The sequence below is a fragment of the Lissotriton vulgaris genome, chromosome 2_1, assembly GCF_964263255.1.
Source record: "Lissotriton vulgaris chromosome 2_1, aLisVul1.2, whole genome shotgun sequence".
Taxonomy (NCBI): Eukaryota; Metazoa; Chordata; class Amphibia; order Caudata; family Salamandridae; genus Lissotriton; species Lissotriton vulgaris.
Window position 1 is genome coordinate 1,718,748,570 of NC_141687.1, and position 17,547 is coordinate 1,718,766,116.

The 17,547-nt window shown below is 44.4% G+C and overlaps 1 protein-coding gene across 2 annotated transcripts in view; it reads right to left on the bottom strand.

The window, feature by feature from the left end:
• LSP1 (lymphocyte specific protein 1) overlaps positions 1-17,547 on the bottom strand; it is a 277,490-nt gene that overhangs the window by 62,723 nt on the left and 197,220 nt on the right. For both annotated transcript variants that reach the window (XM_086957714.1, XM_086957713.1), the window contains exons 4-8: positions 16,199-16,350; positions 12,830-13,175; positions 3,969-4,112; positions 3,337-3,380; positions 2,075-2,156 (exon numbers count right to left, since the gene is read on the bottom strand). In XM_086957714.1, the coding sequence (XP_086813840.1) occupies positions 2,075-2,156; positions 3,337-3,380; positions 3,969-4,112; positions 12,830-13,175; positions 16,199-16,350 (768 nt within the window). The remainder of the gene's footprint in view (positions 1-2,074; positions 2,157-3,336; positions 3,381-3,968; positions 4,113-12,829; positions 13,176-16,198; positions 16,351-17,547) is intronic.

Sequence of the window (17,547 nt, forward strand, 5' to 3'; positions counted from 1 at the left end):
ACTCGCTGATTATCTGTACTGACACATCTCTACTCAAAAGTCCCTTCAAACCGCCAAGTCTTGAGAAGGCTCCCGAAGGGACAGAAGGAGTGAGTTCCAGGAAGAGGCAATGAGAAACAAAGAAGATCATACCCATGTTTTCCTCTTACATCTCAGAACCACCGCTAGAATGGAGGAGTGAAGAGATCAACCAGGAATATACAGTCTAAGCCTGTTCCTCAGATAGCATGGCCCTTTTTGACGAAGGCCCTGTGTGTCAGCATGAGCCCTTTAAACCGGACTTGCTCTTTAATGGGGGAAGGCAGTGAAGCGCTTTCAACACTTTCACTAAAAGGCCGAACTGAGGCATTCTGCACTAACTGCAGTCTTCTCAGTTGGTAAGCTGACAGGCCACAGAGCAGGACATGATCAGCGCATGAACTACTGTTTTCTGATGCAGCTAGGGTACCACTACAAGAATCAACACCAGATGCAACCAAAGATGCCCCTTTGGCCATAAATATTAAATGCCGCATTACTCTGGTGGAACAAAACCACATAAACGCTCCTGTGAATGCTTAAGGTCTCTGAACATAAAAAAAAAACCTGCACACACGTTCAGTTTCTGTTCATCTCAGTTAATGGCAAATGTACCTCCGATTCATGCTGATACATAGCTGAATGTTGGCTTTTTGTGATGGTAATGCTAAGTTTGTTCTTTAAGTTAATTGTTAATCGCACTCATGGCATTGTGGTGCTGAATTACTGATTGAGATACTTTTTTGGTTGAGGTGCTCCAGATGGCAATGGTTCTCAGGAAATTAGCAATTCGTTTTACAGCTCTCTCCTAAGGAAAGCGGCAACTAAGACGAGCACACCGAGCTACCATGCTATATTTGTTAATACAAGAAAGCAATTGCAACGGGTTATACAGCAAAAAGCTACACAACACTATCACAGGGAATATGGCTGGGGCAGCTGTTTGATGAAGACGAAAGGAACAAAGTAGACCCAGGCTCACATGAGGTTCTTAGAAAAAAACAGATAAAGAGGGTGCTGGCTGCCCATCACTTTTTGGAGGTTATGGACCGAATGGAGGTTCACTTCTGTGCATTCTCCCACATAGATTTGACAAAGAAGTTTTGCCACTCTGGAGCAAAGGGTAAATCACCATCACTCACGCTTCTGAAAGACTATACAACTGTGCAGTTCAATTAAGGGGCAACGTGCAACTTGTCTTTAAAGGACTGCTGATTAACACCTTGCCTACTCCAGAAAGGGCTCTTACACCCAGAACCAAAGCTTTAGAAGCAGATAAAGTCACTGTCAAACTGGAGTCTTTATTGAGTGGCCCTGTGGAATTGAAGCATAAGTAACTGATGAGTAGTAAAATCGATCAGGGATTATATCCCAAGAGTGTGCTAGTCCTGTCATCTTTCAGCCATCCAGAGAAGGGTCGCAGGGATTGCCTCCCAGCAACAATAAATGATCTAGAATGTGAACAGAGGCAACCCTGGTAAAATATGGGAAGATTTGAGATGTGGGGATTGACTGGTTGCTTGCATCCTGTATTGCAAGTAGGGCCTCTATATCTACATCAAGAGCTAAGGGGCATCTGCGTCTGCTGCTAGACAAGCATGTGGGTAACCACCTCAGCCATAGGATGCTGTGTGAGAGAGAAAGCCATGGATAAATAGTCTTCCCTCACCGACTCTCAGGTACCACCCTTCTGAATCTGCAGAGCGTCTATGGGCTCACAGACTGAAGCAGATGGTTTGTCAATTGCACCGCTCTCTGACAAACCAGCCCACAGAATTCTATGTCTACCGTTTTTTCCTATGCGGACTGTATTCAAGCTTAAACATCTCATCAGGTGGGCAACGTGCACCCTGTCCTTGGAGTGCAGGCATGCAGCCCTCACCTTTTCAAAGGTTTGATGTTGTGCTGAACACACCAGTTCTGCATTCCACATTACCCATCTCCCAGGTCTAAATATCCCTCTTTGAGCTAATTTCACAGATTGCACTCAGGTTTGCGGACCTGCTGAAAGGTAAACATCGCACTGCACAATAAGCCCCTTAGAGCAAAATCTTACCTCAATGGCATGAGTGTACTGCTCCAATCGGTCATCAATTTTTGATATTGGGAGGGCAGGCTGAGACTTCTTTATGCTGTTACTAAAAGAGAAGACCAGATTGACAGTGAAAAACACAGTGGAAATGACAATATGAAATATATAATGTAAGAAAAAAGGGAGAAAGGCAGAAAGAAAAAAATTATAAGAACATACAAGTGGCTGAAAGAGATAGTAAAAAAGTGAGGAAGAAAAAGTGATTTAACAAGGGGAAGAAGGAGAGTACAAAAGATGACAATGTCCCTGACTGGAGAAGATGATGGGTAGTATCAGAATGAAGGGCACACGAGCAGCCTTCCAGGGAGGTCCAATACTCTAATCTCCCACTTTGTATCTCCATTTGCAGTGTATGCAATTCTAGATCCATCTCATTAAGGCGCATCATCTAACCATGTTCCAAGTAGTGCAGCCATATTGAGTAGCTTGTAGATACAACGCATATTTTGGAGGCCACATAATGCCACCAAGACCAAGTGAGAGTCTGCTTACTACTAAGCATGCCTCTTTCCTTAGATATCTGTGCGTAATAACAATTCTGAAGTTTAAACAACATCTCACATTCCCTAATAGGACAAAAACAGGCTCTCGCAAAACCACGGTTACAACAGTACCTACATAAATATACACAACTCACAAAGAATTGGAAAGCTAAGTATCTCCTGCAAGCTCCGGTCAGGTGGTATCCTTAAATGCTGCCATTCTGGCAATGCCCAATGACTGGTCTTGGGTAATCTTGCTGAAAACAAGATTGCCCGGTCATGATAGATCATAGTACGCCAAGGCACCGATCCTGTGCTACATCAGCACCAGCTGGCCACTGCTGTGGGCTGATGCTGTCAGAAGCGAACAACACCTGGTAAGGTTGTGCTCCTTACCACTACAACATACTACACTCATATAAAAAAACAGCGCTTTAACAACCATTAGAAGCATTTATGGTTCAGAAATAGCACGGTATGGTGCCGGAGCAATCACTGTTGATTTAAGGGCCTCCTACATGATGAGAAGAACCAACCAGTCTCTTTGGAGAATATTTTGAAAGCACATTTCACCCCCATTCCAAGTTCTGTATTCATAGGAAGTTGAGGGAGGGCCCATGAATTAATCTATATGGCTATGGGTAGACATCAGCAACCCACATAACCAAACGAGAGTAGGTATATCCATCCCTATACTTTAGGAAGGATGACGTCTCACGGGCAGAAGACAAGGCCTTAACTCACCTCTTATTGATTGAACGGTTCAAGGATTCGGTCCGTTCCAGGATCTGAGGGAGAGGAAAAAAAAACAAGACCTCATGGGTAAAACAATTCTGGACGAGGAAAGTGGCCCTGAAGGTAAAACATGGTGAGGGGCCCAAATTACAGCACTGAGTGCTTTAAGGACATAATACCATCACTAAGGCATGGTCAAACATTAGCCCTCTCTTGAATGCAAATGACTGACAGTCCACAGCATATGTGGGCTACAATGTGACTTGTGTGAGAGACAGAAGATATGAAGCAGCAGGAGAGGTGAAGTCCAATTGTACCCTTTTTCAGAGATCAACTTCACACTTTCCAAGATTGCATACTGACCTCTTCATGTCTTGCACAGCGCCCCTTCACTGAGCACATCTAGCATCCACTTCCGCGGATATACACCAGCCCTTGGTCCTGCTAGAGTTTATGATCCATGTGCTTATGACACCTTGATTTTTCGACTCTTGTGGAATAACGTAATACTATCAAGAGTGAATTTCCTTGTGTGCACATTTCCGTCTGAAATGCTTGCTCTTTTGGTGGAGCTCAATACACTCATCCCTTTCCCCCATACCAACACCTCCCACAGCACCTGACCCATTCCAAACATGCACCTTGATTGTGGGACTCATTGGAGACAGGGGGCGATTTGCCTCATCTCCGTCACTCCCAGAGTAGCTAAGTGTCTTCGGTCGTTGTTCGGCTGCCTCCCATCTTTGTCTTTCATGTTCCTCCTCTTCTGCCTTTTGCTTCTCTGCCTGCAAATGGGGACATAATAAGCATCCATTTCACAGGGGTGTAAAGACTCAATTAGTGGTGACAAACGATGGCAGTCAAAGCTTTGAGGACTGGTAAAAACCCAAGTAAGGGCTAAAGCGTGCAAAGCATATGCTGAACAAAGGCTTCTATACAGTGGAAGTGAGATAGTAGTGTTAGAAGGGCTCTTATCTAACGGTGTGTAAAAAAAATTGCAAATTTTGTAACTTCTTTATATTGTTTTGAAAATGCTGCCAATGAAATGTATGAAGCAAAACAAAATAGCAGTGGTAGAATTCGGCAATAAGTAGGTTTTACAGAAACAAAATTATAGCAAAACATACTTTTTATGGAGGAATTGAAAAATATCTTGCAAAATCTCTTTTTTTACGCAAATGTCACCAGGAAAGTTTTGCAAAGGTGACATGCTGACTTTAAATGTAAAGTTGATCACCTTCAAAATACTTAAACTGCAAAAATATATTAACAGAGAACTCCCGGTCTTATTCCCACTACTGAGCCACATTAGGAAAACGAAGCGAACTTCTCTCACTGGCTCTAGTGTAGACATTAAAAATGCCTTAACAAAAATAACAATTAAATATTAACTATATTGTCAGAATCAAGTTAATGAAGTTGCAAGTCACTAGATAAAATGGATTTTCTATTGTTTACACAAAAACGTGCCTGCTTAGAGTTATTATGGACAACTAACAAAGACTATCCAAAGTAAACAACCAAAAAGTTATTTTTTAAACTACATTAACATTGCAAGCATGTAGAGTCTAGAATGTTGTGCATTAACGCTCACCTTCCTAGTAATATGCAGAAAGCCAAAATGGCTGCTACTTCAAGATTGATCCAGCATCAGTGGTTGCCTGTTAAAGCTAACCTGAAGAGCCATTAAACCGTGGGCACTCCAATATTAGAAAAGGCAAAATGAGACCATGTTGCTCCCTGAAATTACCTTACATTCAGTCATCAGATTAGCGCTCCCTTCCCTGAGAAGAAAGCTATAATTCCTTGAAAAGGGGTCTAATGACACCAAATTAGAGGCCGATTAGTCAACAGGAAATTGGTAAGATTTCCCGATACAGAGGCAACCATGAAAGGTTGGTATGCCTGGGTCCAGGTGACTCAGTCATCACTCATAGTCACATGTGACTGTGCAACAGAGCGGCTACCCTTTATGAAACACAACTTCTTTGAGAAACCTACCAATTTCCACCAAGTCAATGTGCCTGAACTAGGTAAAAATATTTAGAACGCGGGGTATTCCACAAAGAATTAAAAGTATAAAATATACATAAAACCCCCAACAATGAAAGCTTACCGTTCCTTTACCTACTGGTCTATTCTACAGCAGGCACCCTGGAGACTGAGTTATATAGAAAACAATTCTCTATTGCTTTATACAAGCAATCACCCCAAATCATTGAGGGAGAACTTGCCTGTGGGCCTACTCCTTCGGATCAGGTGTAATTGCTCCAAAATCTTTAGGTCCAAGGCGCGCGAGCGCGCACACATTCTCTGCCCCCCCCCCCCCTCTTACCCCCCCGGGTGCAGAGACAGTATCTGACCCGATTAGAAGTCACAGCAGCTAAACAGGAGACACACAACAAACGTTCTGCCCAACTGGAAGTAGCCCCTAAAGGAACCTCAACAGAGATTAGTGTGTGTCAACACTTTCTGCAATTCTTCGAACCAGTATAAAACTGGTGATCTGTAAAATAATATCCTGACTAAAGCATAGCACACATATCAAAAACCTTTATTGCCTTTAAATGTAATCAGTATCTCAAAGATCGATTAGTTCATACTAGACCGACCAATCCCCCTGTTTCTAGACAAGATACATTGTGGGACCTGCTTTCTGTGAAGGGACATTTTCCAGGCGCAGCATATAGGGTCTGCGCATACACTAGACATACCACACGTGGCTCTAGGACTCCACACGCAGTGAGAAGTTTGTCAACATACAAACTGAAACAGCTAGAAACTCATCTACCTCCGTTCTTGCCCTTGTGGTCTCCACTATGTGGGGATGACTACCTGTAAAATCAGGACACGAATCACAAAACATTGGAGTACTATCCATAGTAAACGCATTTCTACGGAGCGACGATACACTTGTTGGACAAAGAGCATACAGTGAATGGACTCCCCTAGTCAGCACCTTGCACAATTGACTTCAAAGACATTTCTCATGTCTGTGGGAATAGATGAGCTCAATGAGGCACACATGACAAGAATTGTCACTTTCAGGATGGTTCTTTAACCGGTTACTTTTAATATGATTTTAAAATACATCTCATTGGTCCCATAGGATTCCAGGGGGCTTTCCCCCTTCACAGCTCATACAGTAAATGAGTCTTATAGTAATGCAAGTGCTATTTTGCACCCAAACTATATTTCCCAGCATTCCACTACGGACATGTTTGATTCTCAATTGTTTCCTGACCTATTACGAACGTTGAATGAGTCCCTCAGTAGTCTAAGTGGACACAAGCGCTGAGACTACATTTCCCTGCATTCCTTCATGGACATGCTGATGTCATGCTTTGGCGCATCCTCAGAGGGCTTCATAATGAAGCACACAGGGCAGTTTTGCGTTCTCAATTTCCAGCGAGTAAAGAGCTTGTTAAGGGCCATACAACGGGTGCCATTTGACAATCATTTTTCAGCATCTCACGTCGTATCCTCTACTTGGAATAAAACGTTTTAGAGTTCTCTTCAGTATGCTGGTCTTTGTCGTCATGGTTCTAAATGGGTCGATTTGTGCTGTTAAAGTCTTTTTGAAAAAGCCATCCGTTGCGCTTGAGTAAGCAGGTTCATTACAGTAGGATTATATATATTTTTGGAATCTCCTTAAAATGCCAGTGTGGACCCTGAGCTCCTCACCAGGGCCATCTTTGAGTAAACACTTAGGACCTAACTACACTAACATCACACCTTGCTGGAATCACGTAGGTCAATGTCTGGTATTCATGGATGGTGATGGTGGCACTCACATACTAGTGTGTTGACTTGATTTGGTCATAATAGACTGCTACTGATGAACTAAGAAGTCACGTCTACATTCTTATCTCTGCAGGTCCAGCAGAAGTGATTTCCTCAAAGGTTTAGGTGACCACTTGTTTTTCCAGTCGCATTCTATATTTTTTTAGCACCGTTTGGCAGAAGTACCTAATTGTTAGGTCCTGATGAATGTTTCTACCCCTAAAATGAGGTTAGTAGGTGGACAGAAACATGTTACCTGAATAGACTACATTTAAAAACACTTCCAGGATGAATCAAATTCTCCTACTCACTTGTGCTTAGTTTTTAGTCCTAACCGCAACAGTCCAGAATAAAGCTTAGTGTCTGTTGAATAGTTCATTTAACTCACTTGATTTTTTCATTCTCACACTGCATTATCCACCTACAACTCTGTCTCACACAGGATCCAATTAAAACATTTAAAGAGCTCCCCCTATTTTGTTTCGGAGTTGTAGCCAACACCACGCTGCTCGGTGGTGTGGCAAGGAACTTTAAGATGAAGCATGCCACTATTGGTGGGTGAGGTATTAGTCTTAATAAAGGAATATCCCTACATACCTTAGTCCACATTTTCATTGGTGTAGCGTCTTTGACCCGGGTATTTTGTTGAAGTTTTGATGGTTAGTGTGGGAAGCCAATACCTGCTGGTCTTAAAACTTCCCTGGGCCCTTTTCGTATGCTTGTTTAGATTCATGTCAGACTGCTGGTTCTCCAGAGTCCACCTTTCAACCAACCCCAGCAAGACAGCAAAGGTCATTAACATTTATCCATCGTAATATGCGTTTTTTCATTCCCCATCATGATATTGAGATGTAGGTCAAAAAGCAAATTCAATAGAAACTTTCAGTGAATGACAAAGAGCGATAGCCAATCAAAGGAGTCTCCCCCAAGCCCCTTTATATGTCCACTGTTGAATAAATCAGGAGGCCCGAGTTTCTATGCAAAAAAAACAACGCAGAGCGTACTTGTAATGGCTTATACTTTGGCGACCCTTTGTGATATAGTCTGGATCTTAATTGTCCAGAGCGCTGCAGGATGCTTGTTTCCGGTCCAGGGAGGAACTGGCCTGGCAGTTTGGGCTGACAGTCCCAATGGGAAGCAGGGTCAAGATTGATTTGCATATGGCTGTGCTAAACTGTATTAGCATGGGGAACAAAAAACGATGGATTTAGGCCCAAGTCTCTGTACTGCGTTGAACATTTGACATTGTTCAGCATTCGGTCCATCAATCTTTCTTTTTCAAACTCCCCAGCATATAAAAAGAGGGCTCTGGTCCTTTCCTTATACTTCCTTCATGTGCTATTTCGTAATCTCAAGCCACATCATAAAGAGGCTGGCCTAACTTGAAAAAGTTTTCTGTGAGAGCAAAGTAGACATCCTATTGTGATCACTTAAAATATGGATGGGGACTCTTTATCTGTACTTTTGTTTTATGTGGCTTACTCAGACACTTTGGTTAAAAAAGCTCTCATTGGGAACTTTGATGGATCTGCAACCCGTATTTATCACTGAGGTGCCTTTATAGGTCTCAGTTTTGACAGTATAGCTTTCTAAATGGATATTGCTAGCAATATACTTTGTCTTTGGGCCTGTTTTTTTACGACCAGTCTCTTTCAGCCACTGTTTTTATTTCTCGCCTTGCGTTGCAGCGCATGCGCTGGTGAGAGCTATTGTGAGAGGGGGATTTCAGAAGGGGGCTTGAAGCTCCGCCCCTCATTCCCATTGGCTGGCGTCACCGTCTGTCTGAGCTCTCCCAGGCATTGTTGGCTCTCGGAGGCCACGAGTGGTCTGCAAAACCATTTCTTTAGGCAACGCCGCCTCAGGTGAGACGGGCTTCCACTCAGTTGTCGGATCTGAAGCCTTTTCGCGGTCAGTGAAATGAAGCGATGGGCTGTATTGTACAGCATTCTGTGCTTTTTGTAGTGCTCCCAACATTTCAGAGCCATCTGAGGAGGTGAAAAGGGTACTGGTAAGATGTAATAAGTAGCCTGTGTTAAGTAGAGCGCCCTGTAACACAAATAACCTATTTTAACACGTGGAGGTGGGGACAGAGGGCTGATCATTGAAGGCTGTTCATTGTTGCTCCAGTTAAACTCTTGTGTGTTTGTATGTGTAAAGCCTCTATTGATGATTAATTAGTGAACGTCATGCTCGAAATATTACACATTCAAGGCAAACGCACTCTCGGATTGAAGAAGCTGCATTTCATCATCAAAACCAGACAGCAGCCTTGCCTTGCTACTGCCTCAGCCATTACTCAGTCTTCCACTAAGTAACTTGCTGCACTGGTGTTTTGCCTTTTCTCTGCGGTGCTGCGGCACCTTGCACTTTTCAGTGCCTCGAATATGGTTACAGACTGCACTGGGAGCGATGCCACATCTACGGAGTCACAGCACACTCCCCTCGCACTATTCCTCTCTGGCAGCGACATGTTCTACTAAGATCGTTGCCTCTTCCGTGGGGTAGTTGCATATCCCCTCTGCATCTCCTGTGTGGCGCGAGGTCACTTGCTTCAGTGGGGGTGTTGTCTCTTTTCTGGGGTGGTCCCAACTACAGAGCGCACTTCTATTTCACACACGCCCTGGCGCGTGCGCCCACCGTGCTCCCCTTGCTTCTTTCATCGTTAAGTGTTTGGCGCGAGGTCATTTTCTACAGTGGGAGTGTTGTCTCTTTTCTGGGGTGGTCCCAAGTATAGAGCACACTTCTAGTGAACACACACCCTCTCCTGGCGCGCGCGCCCACGCTGCCCCCCTCGCTTATTTCATCATTAAGTGTCTGGCACGAGGTCACTTGCTTCAGTGGGGGTGTTGTCTCTTTTCTGGGGAGGCCCCAAGTACAGAGCGCACTTCTATTGAATACACACCTTGGTGAGTGTGCCCACGCTGCCCTCTTGCTTCTTTCATCATAAGTGTTTGTCACAAGGCCACTTGTTGCTTTAGGAGTGGCTAGGGGGGCTTGTTTGCTATTCGGATCTTTCTTGTTCAGTGAAGATTACCCTTCTTTACAGCCCTGTGTGTAAGGGCGCTGCAGGGTGCAGAAACTTTCACCAAAAGAGGTGTTGGAGAGGAAGCCTTGCGGAGAGCAAGACTCATCACGCGGTTGCAGCGGAGTAGCACATGGTCAATCTACTGCCCCCCAGAACCAAGATGCCTCTATTTGGGCTTCTCCAGCCCTTCTCCAAAAAGTGAAAGTAGAGGCAGGCTGATCCCAACTCTAGCCTCACCCCTCTCCTCCCTGAACTGGTTAGTGGCCTAGTCACCCTACAAGTCTGGTGCGTGAGGTGTTCGGCGAGACAAAAGAGACGGAACTTGGCATGACAACACGCCAATAAGGACCTTCCCATGTGAGGATCACTAATACCAGCCTCTCCAAGGGCAAGTTGACTACATCAAAACCTTCACTGGAGCAAGCAGGAAAAATGACTGCGTCACGACCTTCACAGGAGCATGGTGGGCAAGATGACTGCCTCACAACCTTCACAGGAGCGCCTTCAGGACAAGATGAATGCATCACAGCCTTCACAGGAGCGCCTTAGGGGGGGGGGGGGGGGGGGGGGAGGGACAAGATGATTGTCATAACCCTCTCAGGAGCGCCTTGGGGTTCGGCTTCTGCCAAATGAACTACTGCTAAAATACTTTTTCTAAACACCGCCCCGAAGTGTGCTCACTCACAGGGTGTGAAACAATGCCACAGTGCAATAGGTCTCACATTTATGCGAGTTTGAGCTATTGACATTGCAAACGACAATGCCTTTTATTTATGTTTTTAAAACAAAAACAAAAATAAAAGGCATAGTTATTGGCAATGTCAATAGCTAAAACTTGCATAAATGCAAGACCTATTGCATATATATCTATATATATATATATATATATATATAACCAAAAATGCCCAGAAGCTTGAGGCCGCACAGCACTGCACGTGAGTAACAACTCTATTTAAACCAAGCAGGCAGCTTAACATCCCTTTAAAGTCCATGGTCTGACTCGTTTCGATGCCGCTGTTTGCATCCCCTCAGAGGCCGTGTCAGCGGAGGTGATTAGTGGCTACTGCATCTCCCCAGCGTGTTTCCGTAATAGGGGGCTTTCAGTGCTGCTCCTTTGGTGGCAGTTCATTTTTTGCCAAAAAACTCCCTCTAGTGGGTTACCTCCACTGCAGCTAATTATGGACAATTTTTCTCGGCCCTCCATTGAGCCTTGGATGAGACTGTCGGCTTCAATGTTCCCTGCAGCTTCAGAAAAGGAAGCTTCCTCTCTGCTAATTCCCATTGGTTGTGGGCAGTGCGATCCCTCTACGGCCTGGAACCGCCGCATAACATGTAACCAAAAACGCCCAGAAGTCCTAAATTAATTGTGAGCAGGCAAACCCACCAGAGGGAGAGATTATGCAAAAAAAACTACAAAGACCAGCATGCAATGGGAATTACAAGTTAAGTCAAATTGGGGCACACCAGAAGCCACTAATTGTTAGCATGCATCGGTCTGATCCTTATTCCCTCGAAACCTAGTTTTCCTATCCACTCCTTCAGCCATTGTTAACATCTTAGATCTGCTCAGAGGGGAATTCCTCTCTAACCTAATGCTTTTGACAATTCTGTGCATCTTTTCACCTCCACTCTAGTGCTTGCATTGAAATTCGTGAGTCACAACTTTATAGCTAGAATCCTCTTGATCTGCTCCTGCTGGATCCCTTCCATGTGTCTCGCTCTAATGTGCAAATGCGGCATTTGTTAGCACATTAAACCAAAACTGTTCACTGAGTAACTCACAAAGTGGGTGTTAATTCAGCAAATGGAAAATAATGGCGGCCAGAAGAGAGAGCGAGGGAGAATACTGCGATAGAGAGACATTTTTATAAAAGAGTAGGAATTTACTGGTGGACCTTTGTGACCCAGGAGCTAAGCAGGGAACGTGGCAAAAATGTCTGGAACAACCACATCTAGGTCCTACATGCCTCAGAGTTCTAACTGAGGGCAACTCGTATATTTACACAGACTAGACTTTCACATATTTGATGTTTAGGCCTTCTTGTTATAGCATGTGCCATATATACTAATTTCTACTACAAACGTGATTTGCTATATTGAATCATAAACACTTCATATTTTACTTCAGTGTGGTTACACTTCATCCTCATGCACCATTTCAGCCAAACCCCAACAGAGTTACCTGTACTATACCAAGTGATACACCAGTCCACTCTGACTTTGCTTTCAGATAAATACGGATCATCATCAGAACGATGATTGCAAATTTTAGCACTAAACACCCATTACACTCGCATGCACCAGATCTCCCAGCGGCAAAACAGCTTTTAAATTGTCCCAGAATAGGGAGGAAGCACATATTGAATGCAGATATTGAAAAGTCCCAAAGATATTCCAAGTGGCACTCTTCGAAATGTCCCGACAGCGCACAAAAACCCTGCATGGTTCAGTACATAAGTCATACCTTTTGTATTGATAGGATGTGAAAAATAAATTGCTCAATATATATTTTACCTATTTATCATTTAACACATTTTAATTGAGAGCTCTCCCAAAATAACTGATACTTTATTTCCATCCTGTTTTATAGGAGCACAGAGGGTAAAATGACACTCCACAAAGCTTGAGAAATCAGATCTTTCAATTGATTGCTCCTATGTTGTATATGATCTAGATTCTAGATAGAGAACTGACCTCTTCCAATGCCCTTCTGTGCGCTTCTTCCTCCAGCCGTCGTGCCTCCTGATCATGCAGACGCTGCTCTTCTTCTCGTCTACGCACTTCTTCCTCCCAGCGGCGTTTCTCTTCCTCAAGACGCTGCTCCTCTTCCTTGCGTTGCCGCTGGGCTTCCTCCTCCTGCTGCCTCCGCCGTGCTTCCTGCTTCAGGTCCTCCAGCTCAGCCTCCCGCTGGATCGTCCTCTCTAGGTCCCGACTCTCCTCCTCATCCCGGCTGTGGGTACCCATAGCCCGCAGGGCTTCTGCTTCCCCAAGTCTGGCATCATCTTCCTCATTGGCTGATGGAGAAAGGCTTGAGGGTGGACTGAAAAGTGAAGACAGAAAACTGAAGATGGACAACGACCCAGTCTAATCACCTGCCTCTCCATACAAAACTCAACCCCCATCAACGCCTCTCTGGAAAATTGCCCCCCAACATTCCACCCCCCCTTCCCTGTACCCCTTCACTGCTAAGATGGTTCCAGCCCTGCCTCGAAGATAGTTTCCATCAAGTACAAACTGGATTCGTGTCTCCTTTCACCCATACCTAGATGACACCCAGGTATACCAAAAATAGAATGGGCACTTGAACAAAAAGGAAATTACACCTAGATTCATCTCTTCAGCAAACCCCTTGGGAATCATTCTTTTCAACACACTAAGTTTGGACAACCACATTAAGGAGACAGTAAGGGGAGACAATTATTAGCTCACAGTTATTTACATCAAACATTTCAACGGTTGTACTGGTGTATAGGGCTACCTGGCAGCGCTTGAAGGACTGGACTGAGATCAATGTGTGAATTGTTTTTTGTGCGGCTTTTGGGGTCGTTTTAGTGTCCGATGGGCCAGGTTTTACTGTCGATTTCTCAGCTATTACCACAAACATTGCCTGCAGGAAGCATAAATGCATGTATTCTCCACACATTGCAAAACGCCTATTCAGCTTGTCTTTGCATGGTTAAAGCTGCCTTGATTTTGTAAATGTAGGTCACTTTATTAGCCATTTGATTTGCTATTAGGGGCCACTTTTAATTTGGTACCCAGGCCTATTTTCTGGCCCAGTCAGACCATGAACATTTCCTTCGCCCATCAGAGTTGAAAATGTTATTTAAAGCCAAAGTAATATCTTGAATACAATAACTGAATGCAGTGATGCTATTCTCTTAGGCCTTTTCGACACCAAACTTGCTTTTATAAAAGCGGTCCTGTACTCTGCTCCCCATCTCATTTCCAGAACTAGAAAATGTTATCATTCCAGTCCTGGCACAACTAAATTGTCTACTTCTGGAGTCACGAAGCAAAAATACGACCACCTTCATCATCTTCGAGTTACTGCACATCAGATCCCCAAAGTATCTTGCTAAGAAATTGGCCAGGTTTGAAGCGGCCGGTCTACACCTCGACCCCCCTAAATACAACAAACTTTACAGTAAAACGGACCTTCTTAAACGCATCTAAAATCTGTAACACCCAACCAGGATATGCATGGACACCTATGTCTCTATTCAAAGACAGTCTTGACCTGAATGACCGGAAAACACTTTCTTTTGAAACATTTCTCTGCAGGCAAGACTTGTGCAAGTCTACGACCGCGAAAACGGTTCCTTTCACTTCCTCCATACATATCTCATTTTTTACTGCAAGTTTTCTTTTTATTTATCCAATACATGAAGTGCTCTCACACCGTGGATCAGGGTTAGGCTAAGACCGCGCTACATAACAATTAAATACATTAAAAAAAGCACTACAAAACAGCCTTTGAGAGGCATCCACGGCTCTCTATGGACTTTTGCCATGGCAGCCGCCCCAGGCAGCCTGGACTTGGTGGTGGCATAAATCTTCTTTGCGGATCAGGCGCTGGTCGGCTGCACTTGGACACAGTCCATGGTGGCCCAGTCCAGCCTCCCTTCCCGGCACCTCCGTGCGCCCCCGGCGGGGCTGGGCACGGCCCTCTGTTTCACAATGTGCTCACAGGTCTCGTGCGGACACTTCCCCCGCGCGGCGAAGAGTTACGTCACCAGGACACAGCTGCAGGACAGGACACTGAAGAGGAGGCGCGCGAGGGAGGAGGCGCGCCGGAGAAACGAAGATGGCACAGAGAGAAGTAGAACCGGGGACAATAAAAGCAACAGATGTGAGGTAAAGAGGGGGTCAGATAAAAGCGTGGGATGAGCAGGTAAGGGAGAGGGTAGAACGCAGAGGACATACAAAGGAGAGCCAGAGTAAGAGAACAAGAGGCATGCGAAGGACAACATATGTAGACAGAGACGGGAAAGGAGAAAATACACTAAAGGAAGTACTGGTGTTAAGGAAAATAAGAGTGTTATAGACGATAGAGGACACACATGAATAACTAGAAAAATCAGAAGAAAGGGGTGGAAAGTTGAACAATACATGGGACAGCATGGAGACTCCGAGCAAGAAGAGACCAAGAAGCAAGGACATTGAAATAAGAAGGATTAAACTACGAGGGGAAGAGGAGGAGAAAAGATGGAAGCGATGAAAAAGAATAGAACAGGCAAAAGAAAGAACAAGCACTGGAAATGCCAGTAGGTCTGACGTTTAAATTAAATCACCTCCCTAATCAGTGATGGGTTTAGGTATTCAATAAGTCACCAGGAAAAACACACAAATTCAGCAACATACCAGTTAAATTAAAAGAATAAAAGTGGGAAACAAAAACATGCTGCAGCCTAAACATGGCAGTGAATATACAAAAAAAGTAATGAATGGATTGCTTGAATTAATCACAGCCACTGGTAATTAATCAGAACACATCCAAGTTCATTGTTATTTTGCACACTTGTCCCTCTGTTTGAACCCAGACATATGCAAATCAGTCCTGTCCCTGCTCCAGTGGGAATATTTCAGCCCGAACTGCCAAGGCAGGTCCTTACTGAACCAGATTACAAGCAACCCAGGGTCGGTTTCACCCTTATTAGAGAATATGGTATCAAGAGTGATACATAGGTAACGAACATATTAAGAATGAGTGGGAAAACAAAGGAGGAATGTGAGAAAATAGGAGTGAGGGCCGGGAAAAAGCATGAAAAAGGTTAATATGCGTACACATAGCAAGAGGCAAAAAAGTCAAGTTAAGAAGAAAATAAAAGTAAGAGAAAGCTAGTGAATACGAAAGAAAAGCAGAAACATATGGGACTGAAACAAAACTTGTCATTGTCATGGTGTGTATGTTTTTAAAAGTCACCCTGGATGTATTTTTGATCTGAAACATGAGCAGACATAGTACAGCGACTCACGTCTAGCTTTGTGAATGCACCTCCATAGACAACAAGCTGATGTGGGGTGCAAGTGAAGAGCGCCACGCCTGCTTGGTGCCCATACCTGTTTTTCATCCTCGCTTGCATGTCCTCCTCGAGGCCCTCCTCGGGGCTTTCCCTCTCCAGGGTCCGGCTGTCATCCGATAGCTCAAATTCACATGTCGAGTTAATCTGCAGACCCGCAAACCCAGCAGTGAAAGGCTTAAACCCAAATCTCTGTGAAAGAAAAGAGCAAACATCAGCGCATGCGTGGAAGTAACCGATCTGGGGACGGCATTGCAAGTATTCTCCAGTCCAGACAGACACAAACCGTTGAGGAATTCAGTAATCCACCTTCAACAATCCACGTGGCTTTATGATATTTCAACTAGCGCTTGCTGCCACAGTCTTACGGCTTCGTAGCACACTATATGACAGATGATCTTATTACCCAAGGACAGGCGATCGTTTGTAAATTTGGAAAGGATGTCAAAGTTCAAACTGCAGCACAAATGTACATACAATCCATGGTGTTGTCAATATCAACCTCGGAAGAATGAAAGGATAAATAGGCTCTAGCAAAACTCAATTACAGCACACACGTTCTGCGGCTGATGCATGTGACTTACCAGCTAGACTGAAACGAAGGAGGTGTCTAAAAGTGCTAAGAAGCATAGATTTGGGCATATGGAGTGCTGGATTAGGAATACCTAGCCCACCACTATCCTCCACCCTGGCTTATAAATCACAATACGTTTTGAAAATGCACTGGAAGAGGGGACAGTGTCACTTCTTGATACAGAGGATTTCCTACCCCGCCCTTACTCCTCACCCCCTCCCTTTCCCAGGGACAATCTCAAACCTTGTTTTGCAAAAGAGGCACTTCATCCTCCAGCAATCACTGCCAGCTGAGGTCATATTTTTTCCCAGATGAAGTTTAAAAAAAATTCCCTGGACATAAGGTTCTGATTTACGTGGCGAGAAAGGAATCACTTAGACTTAAAGCAAATTACTCAGGGTTTTCTGTCTCACTGCAGAGGTTGGGGTGGGGGCGGGAGGCGAGGGGACGAGAGAGTGGGTGGAGAGAGACACGCTGAGATACATCGTTTTAACAACATGAGTTTCCGGTCTTTCAAACTCTGGACGAAGCACTGAGTGCCCAGAAGCATTTAAGTCATTCTTGGTGCCACAGAAGCCTTGCAAGTTCTAGAAGCAGAATGTCGCACCCCTCTGCCCCCACACATTTCATCGATAATCTAGACTATGTAAAACCGTTCTTAACAAAGTGACATCTGCCGGTTCTAGGTTTCCCTAGCTGACGTCCAGTCTTACACCACCTCTTTTTTTTATTTTACAGAGTTTTATATAGCGCGAACGTGACCCGAATCGGGTATCCGAGCGCTTTACACAGCACCAGTTGCATTACTTGAGGAC